Source organism: Pantherophis guttatus, chromosome 12 (assembly GCF_059756535.1).
Source record: "Pantherophis guttatus breed Tessera chromosome 12, ASM5975653v1, whole genome shotgun sequence".
NCBI lineage: Eukaryota > Metazoa > Chordata > Lepidosauria > Squamata > Colubridae > Pantherophis > Pantherophis guttatus.
Window position 1 is genome coordinate 6,679,520 of NC_142074.1, and position 20,849 is coordinate 6,700,368.

The 20,849-nt window shown below is 42.4% G+C and overlaps 1 protein-coding gene across 8 annotated transcripts in view; it reads left to right on the forward strand.

Moving 5' to 3' along the window:
- DCX (doublecortin) overlaps nt 1-20,849 on the forward strand; it is a 130,139-nt gene that overhangs the window by 36,210 nt on the left and 73,080 nt on the right. For all 8 annotated transcript variants that reach the window (XM_060692054.2, XM_087877495.1, XM_034435064.3 and 5 more), the window contains exon 3: nt 13,558-13,898. In XM_060692054.2, coding sequence (XP_060548037.1) covers nt 13,558-13,898 — 341 coding nt within the window. The remainder of the gene's footprint in view (nt 1-13,557; nt 13,899-20,849) is intronic.

Genomic DNA, 20,849 nt, shown 5'->3' on the forward strand with positions numbered 1-20,849 from the left:
ATTTATGTTAACAGAATAACAGAGTTGGAAGGGACCTTAGAGGTCTTCTAGTCCTACTCCCTGCTCAGGAAGGAAACCCTATACCATTTCACATAAATGATTGTCCAGTCTCTTTTTGAAAGCCTCCAGTGATGGACCACCCATAACTTTTGAAGGACAAGCTGTTCCACTGGTTAATTGTTACCACAATTAGGAAATTTCTCCTTAGTTCTAGGTTACTTCTTTCTTTGGTTAATTTCCATCCATTGTTTCTTGTCTTGCCTTTTGGTGCTTTAGAAAATAGATTGACCCCCCTCATGTTTGTAGGAGTCCCTCAAATATTGGAACATTGCTATCATATACCTCCTATCCTTCTTTTCATTAAACTAGACATACCCAATTCCAGCAATCGTACAACAATGTTGTAAGATGTCCAGAGTTGTTGTACACGAGATGGGTGGCAAATTAAAAATAAAATAAAATAAAATAAAATAAAATAAAATAAAATAAAATAAAATAAAATAAAATAAAATAAAATAATAAAATAAAATAAATAAAATAAAATAAAATAAAATAAAATAAAATAATAAAATAAAATAAATAAAATAAAATAAAATAAAATAAAATAAAATAAAATAATAAAATAAAATAAAATAAAATAAAATAAAATAATAAAATAAAATAAAATAAAATAAATAAAATAAAATAAAATAAAATAAAATAAAATAAAATAAAATAATAAAATAAAATAAAATAAAATAAAATAATAAAATAAAATAAAATAAAATAAAATAAAATAAAATAAAATAAAATAAAATAAAATAAAATAAAATAAAATAAAATAATAAAATAAAATAAACTGAAAGACATCAACAACTATTTCCTATTTCCTTAAGGTCTAATCATAGAAAGACATTTTTTTTAAAAAGACCTTTCTCTCCTTCCACACAAATGGAGGCTGCTGAAATTCAGAGAAAACTGGGGCTGGCTTTTTGCGTGAAAGGATGGATGAACTTGGTTCTCATTACCTCTTTGTAGCTTGAGAGAAGAATCTGGATACTATAATCCTTAATATATGTTCATTTGCATCAATAAAATTCTACAGCAGAGGTATCCAGCCTTGGCAACTTTAAGACCTGTGGACTTCAACTCCCCGAATTCCCCAGCCAGCATGGGGAATGGATCTTCAACGTTGTTGGAGTCAATGATTTTAGGCCATTTCCTTATTCATGTCTTCCAGCCTCATCCAGCCTTCCTGAGGCAGTATAAAATCTGTTCATATTATTGTTGTCTCAGCACAATTGTTGGGGGTCTCTAGAGCAGTGTTTATCAACCTCAGCATCTTTAAGATATGAGGACTTCAATTCCCATGCTGATTGGTGAATTCTGAGAGTTGAAGTCCACACAGTTTAAAGCATGCTGGCTTTCATGCCTAAAATGGAATTTGAACTCATTGTCTCCCGGCAATTTGCCTAAAGTCACCAGTCAACTTTTTTTCTTTTTCTTTTCTATTTTTCCTTTTCTCTTTTTCCTTTTCTTTCTCTTTCTCCTTTTTTCATGCTTAGGGTAGGACTAGAACTCATCATCTCCTGATTTCTACCCTAATGCCTTAACCACTAGACCAAAATTACTGGGATGAATGTTCCTTCTTGCTGTTCGATAACCTTCCCCTGCCAGAGTACTTTCTACCTTTCCATAGACATAGATATAAGCCACAATGACATCATGCCCATCATGACATCTCAATGTTCATTGGGGAATTTGCCCAACGTCATCATCCTTGTATGACCCTCGTGACCCCAAATGTCTTTTTTTTTCCTTTCTTCTAGGTAGGCAGGCACACTTTTAAATAAGCAGATCGCTGTCCACCATTTTATTTTTCTAAGAATACAGAAGACATGAAATCAGTGTTTTCTTTTGCAAAAGATCCCTCCCTTGTTTTTTTTTAATTAAAAGGATGTATTAAAAGCAAAGTCAGGGAACGAGATGAATATCAGATGAAATGTCATTGAGAGAGAGAATTGCTGGAGATAGCAATTGTGGAAATAGAGATGTGGAGATACATATACTACAAAGGGTGACAAGCAATCATTCTTCCTGTTAACCAGTAGTGAGGTTCAGCTGGTTCGGGCCAGTTCGGGTGAACCGGTTGTTAAAATTCTGCACTGGCCCTGCCCCACCCCGTCTGGTCACTTCTCATCTTGCCCACTCACCCAGCATAGCTGCTGCTGCTCTCTGTCTGGCTCCCTCGCTTGCTTTGATTACACGGTCTCTGTGGGCCAGCCAGCTTGCCTGCCCTTGCTGCCACGGCTGCATCCCACACAGCGCTCTTCCTGCAGCCCAGATCAGCAGCCCTGATCTGCCTGGGTGAGCCTGCAAGCAAGCCCTGAATCCCGGCCTAGCTGCCTCCCACATGGCCCAGCCAGTTTGCCTACCTTCCCCCGTGGCCTACCATGTGGCGGTCACAGAGGTGGTCCCTGCCTCTGCCTTCCTTTGCCGATCTCCACTCCTCCTTGCTCACCTAAACTAGAGTCACCCAGCTGCCTTGGCCTGCTCCCATCCGCTCCAGCAGCAGAAGCCTCGAGGCAGAGGTAAGCGCGGCCGGGCACCCCCTCCCATTTCTCTTGCCCTCCACCTCCTACTGCTTCTCTCTGCCTCAATCCGTTCCTCTCCCTCAGCCTCCTACCACTTCTCAAGGCCCGAGAAGCCTCAAGAACAGCCCTCCATGATGGAGCCCTTCCTGGGGAGCAAAGCCTTGGACAATCTGATTTGTCCTGAAGGCCTTGAGGAGCTGCAGACTATCCATGTGCCTCCGCCGGTCCAAGTGCCCTGCCCTTCAGATCCCAATGGGGCCAGTGCCCGGTGGCGGTGGTGCTCCGAGAGGGCGGGCAGATGTCCTGGGGCTGCACTTGTGCCCCAAGGGCCGCCAGCATCAGCCTTACCTTCACAGGCAGGCATGCACTGGCCCCGTTAGGATGTGAAGAGCATGGTATTCAGGCCAGCGAAGGTGCATGGAAGATCTAGAAGGTAAGGCCAATACTGGCGATGGGGGAGGGAAACCCACTGCGCTCATCTGAAGAGCCGCCTCGGGGGGAACGGCGAGGCTTACTCACCCTTTGGGCCTGGCATGCTAGGCTTCCGTGGGACCTCTGGGTGACTGCCACCCTCTTGCCTTCTCCTCCACCTCAGGTCCCGCTGTCAGTGGCTCCAGAAAACCCCAACTCCAAGTAAAGACGTGGAAATGAGCATTTTCCAAAGTTCTCTTTACTAGAATAAGTAAACTGGCACATCTGGGAAAACCCAAATCTGAAAGGCCCGGGTTTTCCCTCAGTAAGTCAAAATCTCCAAACCCATCCCCTCACTCCCCCATTGATCACATGCTCCAGTCAACATCCATCCCATCTCGACCCAGCCCCCTGACCACTCCTTCTCCAGATGCTGAATTGCCCTGACCTTGACCGACAGGAAGAATGCTATTATGTCTACTAACAACTCCTCTCCTTAATCCCCCCTCCTACTTTCCCACATATGAGAAGGTGGCAGCATTGAAGCTTCTGGCCTAATATGCTGACAGGCAAGCTGACAGGCAACCCCCCCCCCCCGCAGAAAGAACCATATCCCCCCAGGGGGACCTTTCGGTTTCTCAGGAAATTTATCATGAAATTGTTTCACTAGAGTATCTGCATTTACATCCCAACTTTTCACCCAAGTAGCTTCAGATAAAGGGTAACCTTTCCAGTGTACCAAATATTGTAAGCGACCACTGTAAAGTCTAGAGTCCAGGATCTTCTTCACTTCATAATGAGTCTCCCCTTGCACTACCAAAGGAGGGGGTGGAGCAGCTGGCAAGGGTCTTAAGTTAGATTCTCTGACTGGTTTCAATAAACTACTGTGGAAAACGGGGTGTACTTTCCCTAATATGCAAGGGATGCTAAGTTGGACAGTCACTGGGTTAATAACTTTCACTATAGGGAAGAGACCTATGAATTTGGGTCCAAACTTCTTGCTAGGTAACCTCAATCTTAGGTACTTGGTTGACAAATACACCTTATCGCCTATTCGGAAAGGTGGTTGGAGAGACTGGCGTTTGTCGGCCTGGGCCTTATATTTTTCCGCTGATTCCACTAAAGCTTTCTCAGTATTCTCCCAACCCTTTTTCAAAGAGGTCATCCATTCTGTTAGGGACATAGAAGTGGGTGGCTCTCTAAGTAACTTAGGCATCGGCACAAAATCCATGCCTGTAGTTATCTGAAAAGAAGTCAACCCAATACTGCTGTGTACTGCATTATTATAAGCCACCTCTGTGAATGGTAGTAAGTCCGCCCAGTTTTCTTGTTGATAATTTACATAACACCTAATGTATTGCTCCACCATTAAGTTCAATTTTTCAGCCGATCCCTTAGTCGATGGGTGAAAAGCTGAGCTAAGCCCCTGGGATGACCCAATGAACCATAGAAACTCTTTCCAGGACTTAGCTATAAACTGGATCCGACCCCACGATCTGATATTTTTCTCCTTGGGACTCCATGTAGCATGTAAATGTGTTTCACAAACAGCTTTGCCAGTTTCTTGGCTGAGGGTAGTCCGTTGCAGGCAGTGAAGTGTGCTTGCTTGGAGAATAAATCAATGACAATCCAAATCACCCTGTTTCCCCCCCCCCCACTGTCAGGGAGCTCAACTATGAAGTCCATTGCAATCTCCTCCCAGGGCTTGATGGGTTCGGCCACAGTCTGGAGAAGCTCAGGAGGCTTCCCTGGTCTGGACTTCTTGGTGGCGCAGGTGGCACAGATCCTCATATAGTCTTCCACATCAGCTTTCATCTTTGGCCACCAGAATTGTCTCTTAGTCAAATGGAGGGTTTTTAAAAATCCAAAACAGCCCCCTAGTCAAGAATCATGACTCCTCTTTAGCACCAGGAGTCGCATGCTGCAGGGCACATAAAGCTTACTCCCCTTCCATGCCAACCCTTCTCTTAGTGTTAGGTCCGCCTGGTTTTCCTTGAACCAGAATCAGCTGAGAATGCCGCTTTTAGTTCTGCTGTCAACTTGTCTTCGGGGAGGTTGGAACCATGGCACATTTGCACCCTGGTGCAGGCTTGGACAGCTGGCTGAGTCTCCAAGGTCATGGCATGAACTATCTCTTCCCATCAGCTGTCAAACTGGGACTTACGGGAGAGAGCATCAGCTAAAATCCTCCCCCCGGATGTATTTCAGGTTAAAGTTAAAGTGTTTCAAATATTGAAACCTGCTTGGGTGAAAGTTTCCTTGGGGTCTTCAGCGCCTCGAGATTCTTGTGGTCAGTCTACACCTCAAAAGGCTCATTAACCCCCTCTAGGAAGTGTCTCCAGGATAGGAGAGTCCATTGCACTGCAAAAGCTTCTTTCTCCCATACCGCCCATCTGTGCTCAGTGTCCGTTAACTTTCTCTATATGTAAGCACATGGCATTAGATTGTTTTGGGTATTCCTTTGCAGTAGAACAGCAGCCACCACCACATCACTTGCATCCACCTGAACCACAAATGGCTTATTTGGGTCAGGATGCTGTAGGATCAGCTCCACTGCAAATAGGCATTTCAACTGTTCAAAAGATTTTTGACAGCCCATTGTTCAAGCTAAAGGTTGGCTAGGTTTTGGTGGGAGATGGGCCGGTTTTTAGCAATTCTGTCAAAAGGGAGTGCAACCTCAACAAAGGAAGGGATGAATTGTCTGTAAAAGTTTGCAAACCCCAGGAAGCTTTGGAGTTGCTTATGGGTTCGTAGGGGCTGCCAGTCCAGCACTGCCCTCACCTTCCCTGGGTCCATTTTGATTCCCTGATTTGACACCCTGTATCCCAGGTAGTCCAAGGACTCCTTATGGAACTCGCATTTGGACAACTTTGCATAAAGCTTGGCCACTAAGAGCTTTTTCAGCACTTGTCTGACCAATTTGACATGCTCTTCCATACTTTCATTGAATATAAGAATGTCATCAAGATAAACAAGGACCCCCTTATACAGGTGCTCATGCAAAACTTCATTGATCAGTTGCATGAAGAATGCGGGGGCCCCTTGGAGTCCAAAAGGCATGACCCGGAATTGGAAGCTGCCCAGGGGGCAGTTAAAAGCAGTCTTCCATTCGTCTCCCTCCTTTATGCGAACTCAGTAGTAGGCTTCTCTTAGATGTAGCTTGGTGAAAATCTTGCCTTTTGACAGGTGATTCAGCAAGTCCTTCATCAGTGGGAGGGGGGTAAGTATTTTGTATGCAAATGCAGTTCATGCTCCTAAAATCGACACATAATCTCAGTGTACCATCTTTTTTTCTTTAAACAATACTGGGGCGGCCACCCTGGATTTCGCAGGCTCCATGAACCCTCTGGCTAGGTTGGAGTCAATGTAGTTCCTCAACTCGGTCATTTCAGCAGGTGTCATGGAGTACATTCTGGGTTTTGGCAATTTGCTCCCAGTTCTAATTCGATGGCGCAGTCCATGGGCCGATGAGGGGAAGGATGTTACATTCCTCCTCAGTGAAAGCTTCGGCTAAGTTTGCATACACCTTAGGAATCTGGTGTTTGTCTGGAGGCCCGTCTGAACAAGCCACTGCTGGTTCTGGCAGCTGGCCATTATGGGTAGGCTGCTCTTTGGTGGGAGGGGCAGGGGGGTAATGGGCCAACCCCTATTCTGATTTTTCGGTATCCATCTTCCCATTTGATGGTGGGCCCCCATTTGTCCAGCCAAGCCAGGCCCAGTATGATAGATTCTGACATTTTTTGGGTTACTATAAATCATATAAGTTCATGATGTTTCCCAATTTCTAATTTAACCAGTTCAGTAATATGGGTGGCAGGGACCCCACCCCCAATTAATGTTCCATCCACCTGGTGAAATTTAATTGGGTGCTTTAAGGCTGTTGTTCTGAACCCCAATTGTTCCACAACTGGAAGTTCAATTAGACATCTGGTGCAGCCGGTATCTATTATTGCTGGCAGTTCTGCTTGTTTCCCTGTCTCTGGGAGCACCAGTTTTACTTTAATTGAAAAGGGGGGGATGGGTGCACTCACCATCGGGTCTTCATCTTTGCTAGCCATGCTGGGAGGGGCTTCTTTAGCAGGAGGATCTTCGCTCTCTTCAGTGGGGAAGGGAACCTCCATGGCTTGTCTGGCATTTTACTTGGAGCCCTCCTGCCTCGTGCAGCTGTGGCAGGATGTTGTTATGGAAGTGGGGCAGGGGCCAGGCACTCAGAAGCTTGATGTCCCAGTTGTCCACACCGATAGCATTTAATCGCCCCCGCCGGTTGAGGGGGGGTGATATTAGTAGCCTTTGAAATGGGCCATCTAGATAACGCTCTCTGAGGCAGCTTCACTGCTGGGGTTTTGCTGTGGGGGTGGGCTTCTCTGTCTAGAGCTATGGACATGGTATACCCCCCGGATCCCACAGGCATTTCTGACTTCTTGGTCAATAGCTTCTTTAAAATAGTGTGGGAGTATGCGGTCAGGCCAATGCCCCAGATTCCCTGCGACCCATCTAAAGTCCCATACAAAGTCTTTTATAGGTCTATTATCTTGCTTCATGACCTTTAGCATGGCTTCACTTTCATTTATTTGGTCTGGTTCTTCAAATCAGGAACGGAGCAGTGTAATAAACCCATCGGCATCATTCAGTTCCGCAGCGCCCTCATTGTGCGGCTATCCATTCAGAAGCCTCTCCCTCATTCATCCCATCTGAAATTGCCGACACCAAGTCCTGTTCTGATTCGTATTGGTCCCTGTACTGATCCACGTGAGCCCAGACCCTGCTTTATTTATTTATTTTTTATGTTATTCAATTTGTATACTGCTCTACTACCGAAGGACTCAGGGTGGTGAACAGCCACAAGATAAAAATACATCATACAAAAGTTAAAAACCAATTAAAAGTACATTAAATAATTTTGGCTCAAAAAACGAATTTAAAAACACCCAATATGTATAAAACTTAAAAGCAAATTAAAAAGGGAGAGTCAAGCCGGTCCAGCCTGCTGGAATAAAAATGTTTTGAGGGCGCGGCGGAAAGTGCATAAATCTGGGATCCTCCGTATCTCTGGGGGAGCTCATTCCAGATGGCAGGCGCCCCCACAGAGAAAGCTCTCCCCCTGGGGGCTGCCAGTTGACACTGTTTGGCCGACGGCACCCTGAGGAGCCCCTCTCTATGGGAGCATACTGGTCGGTGAGAGGCTACTGGTGGCAGAAGACGGTCTCGTAAGTATCCTGGTCCTAAGCCATGGAGCGCTCTAAAGGTGGTGACCAAAACCTTGAAGCGCACCCGGAAGACCACCGGGAGCCAGTGCAGCTCGCGCAGGAGGGGAGTCACATGGGAGCGCCACGTCGCTCCCATAACCACCTGCGTGGCTGCATTCTGGACCAGCTGGAGCCTCTGGGTGCTCCTCAAGGGGAGCCCCATGTAGAGAGCATTACAGTAGTCCAGGCGTGAGGTGACAAGGGCATGAGTGACCGTACGTAACGAGTCCCGATCCAGAAAGGTACGCAACTGGCGAATCAGGTGGACCTGATAAAAAGTATTCCCAGCCACAGCTGTCAAATGCTCTTCTAAAGACAGCCGTGAGTCCAGGAGGACACCCAAGTTGCGAGCCGTATCCGTGGGGGCCAACGATTCGCCCCCAATAGTCAGTGATGGCACCAACTGACTATATCGGGACGTCGGATATAGTCAGTTGGATATGGACAGCCACTCGGCCTTGGATGGGTTGAGTCTGAGTCTGTTCCTCCCCATCCAGATCCACACTGCCTCCAGGCACCGGGACATCACTTCAAGGGCATCATTGGGGTGATATGGGGTGGAGATGTACAGCTGAGTATCATCAGCGTACTGGTGGTACTTCACCCCGAAACCATGGATGATCTCACCCAGCAGCTTCATATAAATGTTGAACAGAAGGAGCGAGAGGACCGATTCTTGTGGCACCCCACATACAAGGGGCCTCGGGGTCGACCTCTGCCCCCCTGTCAACACAGACTGCGACCGGTCGGAGAGAAAGGAGGAGAACCACCGCAACACGGTGCCTCCCACCTCCAACCCTTCCAACCGGTGCAGCATGATACCATGGTTGATGGTATCAAAAGCTGCTGAGAGGTCTAACAGGACCAGGACCGAGGAGCAACCCTTGCTGAGGAAATAAGCTAGTTTGGCAGGCGTCCTGTCAAAGGTTGCTCTGAAGCAGGATAGCATTGGCCTCGCGGATGGAGGGGCCCCGGCAGCAGCTGGCTGGGATAGAATATGCTGCAGGGCTGCTCCTGGTTGCTGCATTCCAACTGGCTGCTGAGCTGTTGCTGTGCTGGAGAGGGGGGGGCACTCTAGCCGGCTGCTGGATTAGTCCCCCCTGTGGTGCCGGGATCGTTGGGAGAGAGAGAGAGATGTGCCTTCTTGGGGGTGCATTTTGGAGAAGTATCAAGAGAAATGCCAAAAGGGCAATCATTTGGGGATTAAATTTCAAATGAAATTGGGTCTTCAGGGTAAGGAGACATGAAGAACTTTCAACTGCAGGTTTCTAAAAATCTTATTAAAATGAATGTCTAGAGGCAGCTCTTTAACTCATTAATCCAGAGGGAGCAAAAGAAATAGGGTCTCAATGAGGATCTTAACTATTTGGCTCAGGAATAACAGAATTTAGAATTTAGAATTTGGAGGTCTTCTAGTCCAACCCCCTGCTCAAGCAGGAAAACTGAGGATGCCAAAATCTGAGTAGAGGGCCTGGGGAAGGAGTCAGAATAACAGAATAACACTTAGAAGGGACCTTAGGGAGGAACCCTATACCAATTCAGCAGGGCTGGGCTTCAGAATTTTTAGCAAGGGGTTCTCTGCCCGGTTGCTGGGTGGGCATGGCCATGGTGAGCGTGGCCTAGTCAGCCTCCAGCACCACAGCGGTGTGTGTGTGTGTTTTTGCCCGCCCTGGACTCTGGAGGCTTTCCTGGAGCCTCCAGGAGGGCGAAAATGGCCTCCCCAGGCTCCGGAGGCCCTCTGGAGGCTGGAAACAGGCCTCTTTCCAGCCTTCCCTAACTTCTAGTAGGCCCATTTTTCGCCCTCCCCAAGCCTCTGTGCGTGCCCTGCACTTACCTGTATCCAAAGAGGCCGCATGGGGACTCCTGGGAGTGGCGGGGCAGAGTGGGAAGGGCCAGCCAGGAGTGGGATTTGGGGGTTCTCCGAACTGCACAGAATCTTAGCTAGAGGTTCTCCCGAACCCCTGCGAACCTCCAGCAGCCCACCCCTGCATTTCAGAGAAATGGCTGTCCAGCTTTTTCTTTAAAACTTCCAGTGATCAAGGACCCAGAACTTCTGGAGACAAGCAGTTCCACTGTCAGGAAGTTTCTCCTTAGTTTTAGGTTGCTTTTCTCTTTGTTCAGTTTCCATTCATTGCTTCTTGTTTTGCCTTCTGCTTCTTTGGAAAATACTTTGCCCTCCCCCTTCTTTGTGGCAGCCCCTTAAAAGCCTGTTGCCTATCACACTTGTGGGCAAAGCATGTGAGCCATTTCCTCTTTTCAATGGTCCATGAAAGTACAACTATAATATGTAGATGCAGATAATAAAGTCAAAAAAAGGTGAACAACTTTTTTACAGGACTATAGATACATTGAGGCTGGCTGTGACAAGGAATGGCTGGGAGGGGAGGGGCCAGGCGAGGCACCTCTTGACGTGAGTGACATTGAGTTGGCCACGCCCACCCAGTCACATGGCCACACTCACCCAGTCCCATGGCCACTTAGCCACACCCACCCAGTCACATGGCTACTTAGCCATACCCACAGAACATGTTAAATTATTTGAATCCCACCACTGCTGTTAACTATATGTAGAATTGTTTCAGCAATCAGAGCTTTGATTGCTACCTTTGTGTTGGCAGATTACAGATTATAGTGCTTGATTGGGGAGACGGAAGTGAAAAGGTTCTGGCTGGTCGTTGTTCTAAAATTGTCTCTCTCCTGTAACAAGCAGACATAATGTTGGTTTGTTAGATACATTGCAATGTCAAAAATTAATTATATCCATGACAGCAGTTGTGTTATTTGACAAGAGCCTTTCACTGCAGCTGCCTTCAGATCCTTTCTCTTTTAGTGATTTCAGTATAATATAAACATGACACTTTGCAAATGGCTATGTTTCAGGAAATTGTTCTTTCAGAGCAGCAAATTTATCCTCATTATTTTTCCTTTTTCACATTTAATTTAAGATTTTTTTTTTTCTAGATCAGGGGTCTCCAAACTTGGCAACTTTAAGACCTGTGGACTTTGAAGTTACAATGGCATGGAAAAAAGTGACTTATGATTTTTTTTTCACATAACCTTTGCAGCATCCCCATGGTCACATGATCAAAATTCAGATACTTGGCAACTGACTCATATTTATGATGATTGGGGTGTCCCAGGGTTGTATGATCACCTTTTGTGACCTTCTGACAAGAAAGGTCATTGTGGAAGCCAGATTCCTTTAACAACCATGTTACTAACTTAACAACTTCAGTGATTCACTTAACAGCTGTAGCAAGAAATGTCATAAAATGGGGCAAAAGTCAGTTAACAACTTTCTCACTTAGCAATAGAAATGTTGGGCTCAATTGTGGTCATAAGTCAAGGACTACCTGTAATGCAAAATCATTCCTAAGTGCAGAGAAGATGACTTCTTTTTTGAAGGCCAGTACTGTATACTGCCACCTAAAGAGACCATGACGACAGGTTCAAAAAAGTCAAGATGTTGACATCCCTGCATTCCAAGCTCTTCCCCTTGTTTATCTGCAACACACACAAAATTGATTGCATGGTGATGGCTGTCATATTGACTTTTTTTTATCATATCCTTGTGGACACCGCTTGGAGATTCTTAGGTAGTTAAACCCAAAGTATAGAGGGGAGAAGGAATGGCCTTGAAGGAAGGAGGAAGAGCTGCCACCAAGGCAACAGATAGGTAAAATGGACTTGGACCCAGGCTAAAAAAATAACTTGAGAAAATGTCTCAGACAAACATCTTCATTGTCCACAAAAAGATAAAGTTAGGATGGGATGCACCTTCAGATTTGCAAGATTCTGTTTCTATGCTTGTTACCATAAAATAATCCTGATTTATATGGCATTGGTGTCTTAATCTGAACTAACTTGTTGGACTGACATAATGTCTACAATTGTACCATTGTGTTGAGTTATGAAGTACTTCAATACCCCTCCACTATCTCTCCCATTTCTCCTGCCTTATGACACAAGACACAAACAGCCCCTGAAAACCCTCCACTGGTTAGAAGGAACTGTGAACTATTTTTCCAGGGTCTGTAGGGGAAGCAAAAACCCACTATTTCTCCAGGAAGCAATGAGTGTACTACTGGGAAATTATACCCATGGAAAACATTTTTTTTCTCATGATTTCCCTTGAGAATTAATGGAAGTATAGAATAACAGAGGAACTGCAGACCACTGGAGGGAATGTTGCATCATGAAAGACAGGACAGTTAGCACATATTTCTTTCATCTTGGAATAAATGAATGACTCAACCAACCAACCAATCAATCAATTGTAAAAATCTGAGAGATGGGAGACGAACTAACTTTCTCTGAGTATTGAGATATTGGCTTTATTTTTGTGTTGTGTTGTAGGTATGTTTAGATGCCCAGAGTTACTGTTGAGCTGGCTGGCCATAAAAATCAAGTAAATAAACAAATAAACATATACATGCATTTTCATTAGGTGTATTCAAACAGGAGATGCTTACTCTTGGTGACCAGATAGACTCACATGGAGAAGATGATAGAGATGGATGGATAGATATATAGATAACAAAAAAGATGGTCTTTCAGAAGCCACCTGCATTCCACATTTGACATCTCTCTTTAGAGATGTGTTCTGTCCCCCTTCCCCACACAGGCAAACACACAACCAGGCACGCCTGCCAAGATTTTATTAAGCAATCAGACTATAAACCCTTGTAGATAAGAGTTTTGGCAGTAAACTGTGAAATGCTTGCCAAGTCAGTTTTCACTCACAGTCAGCAAGAGAGAGTTTCTCCTCAGTCCTGTTCAGTAGCAAAAAGTAATCCACAAAGCAAGAGTTAGCCAAGGTCCAATCCAAATATGCACAAGCCAGATTTCAGATAACGTGATGTGACTCTCAGGTTTTTAACTTTGACCGTCACAATGCCTGAAGAGCAATCACACTCACTTTTATTCCTTGTGGGGTGTGGCTCAGTGACTCAGCTCAATCTCTGGCCCTCCCACGCCTCTTTCGTTGCTGCGCACGCTTCTCCCTCCGACGCTGCCTGGGATCAAGCCAGGATTCATCATCCTCGCTCTCTATCTGTTGTTGTTCTGATATGCTTTCCTCCTGGCATATCCCAGGCTGTTCCTCTTGGCCTTCGGATGGAACCTGAGGCATTGCCAGAGAGGAGGGTCCTGGAGAGGGAGGCCTTATCAGTTCCTCCCCATCACCTCCTGAGTCCTCTTCCTCTGTTAGGACAGGCTTGGGAGTCGGGGTCACAACAAGATGTCCAAACCTCTATAGCTATCCTTCCTGCTGAAAAGAGCTTGCTTATGCTCTTGATAAATATCCCTATATTTTCTGTTCTTCACAGGAGAAAGCTATGTATGTTCATCAGACAACTTCTTTAAGAAAGTGGAATATACCAAGAATGTCAACCCAAACTGGTCAGTCAATGTGAAAACCTCTGCCAACATGAAAGCTCCTCAGTCCCTGGCCAGTAGCAACAGTGCCCAGGCGAAGGAGAACAAGGATTTTGTGCGTCCCAAGTTGGTGACCATCATCCGGAGTGGAGTGAAGCCAAGAAAGGCGGTGCGTGTGCTCCTGAATAAGAAAACAGCCCATTCTTTTGAGCAGGTGCTCACTGACATTACCGAAGCCATAAAGCTGGAAACAGGAGTTGTTAAAAAACTGTATACTCTGGATGGCAAGCAGGTAAGGCCTTTAAACCTTCCATTCAGCTCTGTTCAGCAGTGGGACAAACAAAGACACAGCAGCCTTTTGGTAAACTGGTTCCTGTTATGGTCAAGCCAAAAGTTTATGTGGAAGAAAAATGTTTCAACCTGGTGGTTCATAGGCTGAAGTTTAGAATCCACCTAATCTTAATCTGGAGTCTAGAATCCAGAAATTAGATTTCTTAAATTCACATGTCCCTTTCAGGAGATTCTTTTTCTTTTTTTTGTGTCTCTTTAACAAAATTTGATTTCTTACTCTTACTGGTAGAGGTCTTGTATTGGTCTGCTGATTTGGGTCATCTAAAATTTCTATAATTCAGATTATCTTCTCTTGAGTGGTGTATGAGATTACATTTAGACTAATGTGATCGGTTATGGTTATGTGAACCTCGACATCATGTTAGTAAATCATGGCTTATGATTTAACATGATCTGTGGGGAAGTACCTTCTGTGACTTATTCTAAAACCATAAAATCACCCTGAATGTCCTCCTGCATTATAAATGCACTGGAAAATAAGTAACATTTGCACATTGATTCTGTTGCAATATTTTTAGGATCAGACTCAATAATGATAATAAAGATTAGAGGTTTAAATATATCTCTCTTTAATCTTAACAGGCATTCTATATTCACTGAATATTTACAGATAGAAGCAAGTGAAATGGTGAGGGTGGCTCCTTATATATACAGAGGGCGGAGTCAAGGATGGGAGTGGTGAATTATGAATACATTAGGAAACAAAGAATAAGTTAACCCCTGATATCCCATATATACATTATTTACAGATTAGGGAATAAGGCATTTACATCTGACAAATCCCCCTCTAAATGCCGGTTCGCTATACAACACCAATTACATTCAGATTCAGGACAATATAAGACATATAATTTTGAAGTTAAATATTTGTGCTGTTTAGAAGGTAAAGGCTTCGTTAATATGTCAGCTAATTGTTCAGAGGTATCACAATGCACTGCTTTGATAAATCCATCTTGAGACAATTGTCTCACATGTTTAAACTTTATATCTATATGCCTGGATCTTTGTCCAATGGCATCGGATCTGGATATTTCAATGGCTGCTTTATTATCTTCATGCATAACAAAAGGTAAAGCAGGTTTTTTCCAGACATCTGAAATCAAATCATTAAACCATACAAGGTTATTTGCAGCTTTGGATAAACAAACATATTCCGCTTCTGTGGTTGAAGTGGCTACCAGTTCTTGTTTACCAGTGTACCAGTAAACTGGACAGTTATTTAATAGAAAAATATAACCAGAAGTGCTCTTTCTGCATGATATATCTCCAGTCCAATCCGCATCTGCGTAACAAGTAAGTTTTGGCTCTTTGTCATTACTAGGTTCTAATACTAAACAAAAATCTAATGTACTTTTTAGATATCTTAGAATTCTTTTGACAGCTTCCCAATGATACATAGTTGGTTTACTAACATGTCTTGACAATAAATTGAGAGGTAATGCAATATCTGGCCTGGTCCAATTAGATATATAAAGAAGTGAACCTATGACTGATCTATAGAATGTATTATCTTTAAATTCAGGGGAAGACTCATCATTGTTTCTAAGGAAATCAGTTTGCATGGGAGTGTCACATGGTTTAGCATTGTTTAAATTGCATTTGTTTAGAAGTTCAATAATCTTATCTTTCTGAGTGAGTTTGAATCCCCTTCTAGTTTTGTTAATTTGTACACCAAGGTATTTGTTTACTTTACCTAGAGATTTCAACGAAAAATGTTCGTTTAGCTTATTTACAAAGGTTTCTCTTCTCTCCTTGTGTTTTCCTATATATAAAATATCATCTACATAAATTAACACGAATTCAATGTGATCATCACTTTTTTTTACAAAGAAACAGTTATCAGCGGTGGTAGCGTTAAAATCCATGGTCTTAAGTACTTTTACCAAACAATCATACCATCTTTTGCCAGATTGTTTTAACCCATATAGACTTTTGTTCAATAGCCAGATTTCATTCTTATTAGTGTATTGACTGTGTGGTGCCCTTACATATATTTCCTTATCTAGTTTCGCGTGTAAGTACGCAGTCTGTATGTCATATTGGAATACATCAAGATTGAGTGCAGATGCCACTACCAGAGCTGTTTTAACACTCTCTGTTCTCACTGTGGGAGAGTATGTGTCAGTATAGTCCTCCGGATATTTTTGTGCATAACCTTGTGCAACTAATCTGGCTTTGTATAGAGTATTGCCTCCTTCTAGATTCTTAATTTTATAAATCCACCTAGTACCTATGATTGTTTTATCTTTAGGTGCGGTCGCAGGTGTGAATACATTTAATCCTTGCAAACTTTCCATCTCTTTTTTCATAGCTAGTTCCCATTTTTCCTTTTCTTCATAAGGGAGTTTTAATACTTCCTCATATGTATTAGGTGTTATTTGTTCACCATCCATATGCATTATATAATCTCTGTATTTACCTGGTATTTGATTTCTATTGTTTCTAATAGCTCTTTCAGGTTTGCTATGGTTGTCATGCAAATATCTTGCTTCCTTTTTTGTTAATGTGTCTGTCTTTATTTTGTGCTGACTATTTGTCCAAGTTTTGGTTTTGTTTGTATTTTTGTTGATATTTTGATTCTCTATTGTTCCTCCCTCACAAGATTTTGTATCTTTGTATTTATCTGGAAATATTTCATTAAGATGTAATTTAGACCAATTTGCTTGTTCATGGAACACAGCTGTTCTGGAGACTATAAATCTGTTATTATTATCAATGAATCTGTACCCTTTGGTGCCAGTTTCATATCCCATAAATCTTAATCTTCTGGATACGTTTTCTCCCTTTCTTCTCAACTGCTTAGGTATATGTACGTCTGCAGTGACTCCAAATATGTGCATGTGTGCTAATTTGGGTTTCCTATTATACATCACCTCATATGGTGTTTTATTCACAATACTGGACCAGGTTCTATTTTGAGTGTAATTTGAATAATGTAAGGCTTCTGACCAAAATTGTTTGCCTAAACCAGCATCCTCTAATGTGCATCTAATCATGGTTTGCAGTGTGGAATTCTTTCTCTCTGCAACCCCATTTTGGAATGCAGAAAATGGACTAGACGTGAAATGTAGCATTCCTCTATCCTTTAACCATTGGGAGAATTCTTTAGACATGAATTCACATCCCCTATCTGTCATAATTTGTTTTATTCTGATATTATGTTGTGTTTCTATGCGTTTGTAGAATTCCTTAAATTTCTGAAAGGTTTCATCCTTGTGTTTTAATGTGTAAACAAAACCATAGCGACTATAGTCATCTACTATTGTTAGGAAGTAACGCTTTCTATAAGTGATTGATGGAGTTAATGGACCAACTAAGTCCATATGTACTAAGTCAAAAATTTTGTTAGTCGATCTGTTGGATTTTTTTGGTCTGGGACTAGTTTTTAGTTTAGTGGATTTACATACTGAGCATTCCAAATAGTTTTCACAATTTTTTATTTTGACACCTTCTGCGTGTTCAGTCATTTTTTGTACTACAGGAAAACTTGCATGTCCTAACTTCCTATGTAAGATGTGAGCACACTCATCATGAATTGGTTTACCTATTCTTGGTCTCTTCTCTTTGTGTGTATTTGTGTGATCATGAGATATTTCACATTCATCATTGTCACTGTTACTAACATTTTCATCATCTGCCTCAATACAATCCTCCATATTTGAGTCAATGTTATGTAACCATCTTTCTTTTGTTACTAGATAGGGTAGGCCTCCTTTAATCATCACAGTACCTACATTTGTTTTGTCTTTCTCTAAAGTTGCTTTCCCCTTTGAGAAAACTATATTGATATCAGAATCTCTACTTAGTTTTATGACACTTAGTATGTTATGAGGTATTTCAGGGATTAACAATACCCCCTCTATTTTTCCTAGACCAGGCAATGTTATGTTTCCTCTGCCTAATACTTGAACCTTTTCTTGATTAGCCACTTTTATTACAAACTTATCTTCTGTAAATGAAGATAGAATATTTTTGTTATTAGTGGTGTGATTGGTTGCCCCAGAATCGATAAGCCAATTATTGTTCTCATTTTGTTGTGTTTTAGTGTTGTCTTGTTTATTTAGTCCATTCAGTGAACCAGATTTTCTCTCTTTTGAATTTTCTCTACCCCCTCTACTCTCTCTGTAATTTGGTGGGCTTCTATATTTATATCTATCTGTGGAAGACTGTCTATAATTGTATCTGCTTCTATATTCTGGCCTATGTCTCTCCTTTGATATTTTGGGACAGTCTCTTCTATTGTGTTCCCTGGACCCACAATTGTGGCATTTAAAAGTTTCATTGTATTTTTCTTGGAAAGCTACCTTCCTAAAAGATTTGTGTTCTGTGTGATTGCTATAACGATTCTTTCTTGAATTGTCTTCAGCTATCAATTTGTTAGATAGACTCTCTATGGATAAATATCCTAGATTGATGGTGTCTAAGTGTGACATAAAACTATCCCATGATGAATCAAGTGAATTGATAATAACACTTTTCATTGTTTGATCTGAAATCACTTCCCCCCTCAGATGCAGCTCAGCTCTTATTTTGTTTAGAGATATCAAATGCTCACTTATGGAAACCCCTGGTTTTACTCTAGAAGAAAAGAAATCCTTAGACATTCTCGTAGTGGTAGCTACACTGTCGCTGTGGAATAGATTAAACATGCATTGAATTATTTCTGAGACAGTTAGGTTTGGTTTGATACTATGATACATTGCAGGAGATACGCTAGATATTATTAAGAAGAATGCTCTATGATGTAAACAATCTATTTTTAAAGTCCAAGGTCTTCTTGGAGGACTAGTGATAAAGAATAGTAAATTTTCTTTCATAAAGACAACCTGGAGCTGTTGATACCACTCTTGCAAATTAATGCCATCAACTCTAAGTTTTGGGAAGTCACTGGGTAAGTTTCCCACATTATTTTGTCCATTACTTACAACCTGAGGTAGTCCGTGATCTCGCAAGTGCAGGAAATTGCAAAAACGGCATAGGGATGCTCGCAACGAGTCTGCGCGGTTCTCTGGCCAGTTCAAGTCTTTCCGGACCGTCTACGTGGTTTCGCACATGCGCGTTGCTCATTTCTTCTTTGGCATCGTCGTGGAAGGTTCTCTCCATTTCAGCTCGTTCGCTCTGCTCCTCTTCAGACGAGTCGGTCTCTGGCTCGGTTTTAGGAGTTCTGATGGCGGCGGCTGTTCTTCTCTTTCTCCTGTGTGCGTTGATATTTGATCCGGTCTGCGGCGTGGGGCGGAATCGGCATGGCTCTCTGGGCTCGGGCGTCGTCGCTCTCGAAGTCTGGATGGGAGCGTGTAGGTCTTGAGGTATCGGCTTGTTCTTTTGCTTCTTCGTTGGCGCTTTGGAGATTTTTAATTTTGGCCCAAATGCAGCAAAAAGCGTCTTCATTGCTGATTTTATTTGGGATTTGGTAAAATCGTCTTCGCTATCTGATTTGGGTTCTTCTGGAGATTTCGAATCTTCCTTTTCACTTTCGTTGTCTGATAACGTTTTTCGCGCCAGAAATTTTGAACTGAGCATTTTGATTGGCTCTGCTTCGCTCCCTTTGGAGGCTTGTTGAAACCAAGATGGCTGCCATTCAAAATTTCGCGCGGCATCACATCTTTTCTTTTTCATAACGACTTTCTCTGTAGTCATATCACTCACAGTTTTTTGGTCTTTGGGTTTCTCTTTGACGATGTTTTTCTCTCTCGCTGCTCCGCTGTTTTTCAGCATTTCTTGGAGATTCGCGATGAGACTTTCATCATTCTTCTGGCTTTTTAATATCTTTAATATTTCTGACCTGAGTTCGTTATTTTCTATTTCGATTTCCTCCTGGTCATTATTTTCATTTATTAGTTCTTCTTCTTCTGTGGTGTACTCTTCGGATTCTCTCGAAATCGCGTTTGTGGATTCGTTGATTATTTCTTGTTCAGTTTCTATTTCTTTGCTGTAGGCCCTGGTGTTGGGCCTATCTTTCTTAGACATTTTTAATTATTTATTGAGTCAATTAACCATCCTCTGCTACCAGTTTGTTGCAATATTTTTAGGATCAGACTCAATAATGATAATAAAGATTAGAGGTTTAAATATATCTCTCTTTAATCTTAACAGGCATTCTATATTCACTGAATATTTACAGATAGAAGCAAGTGAAATGGTGAGGGTGGCTCCTTATATATACAGAGGGCGGAGTCAAGGATGGGAGTGGTGAATTATGAATACATTAGGAAACAAAGAATAAGTTAACCCCTGATATCCCATATATACATTATTTACAGATTAGGGAATAAGGCATTTACATCTGACAGATTCAAACTATTCATTTAAATGTAAAGAAGAAGGGAGGGAAATACAACTCCATATATATATAGCTATTTCAATATTGTTAGGTACTGCAAAAGCTTAAATCTATTTTAAGAAAGAAAAACACACTGAAACAATATTATGTATAAATAAAAAGAAAGAGAGGGAGGAAAGGGCAGATTGTAAATATGTAATTATAACCCAAATAATTCAAGAATGTTGAGCCAAATTGCTTGAAACTCCTCTTTCCTGTCTCTCTGCTGAAACCCTGCCAGTTCACCTAAGGAATGATGCCTTCAACCTTATCAAACGTGGGGCAATTCATTAAATAATTCAAAAGTCAAGCTATTCCTTATTCAAAGCCGTGTACTCCCAAATTTGAAACTGTAATCCTTTCCATTTATTCCTTTCTCCTGCCCTTTGCAATCAATAGATTTTTTACCCTTGTTTTTTCTGATGTCTCTTTTTGGATACAAAAAGCCATGATGACTTCCAACGAAGCTCAAAATTAACCTACTAAATGGCCACCATCTGCTCCCCGACTTGTCATGCCAGTGGCAGCAGGAACTAAATTGTCACTATTGTTTGCATCATGCTTGCAGCCTAT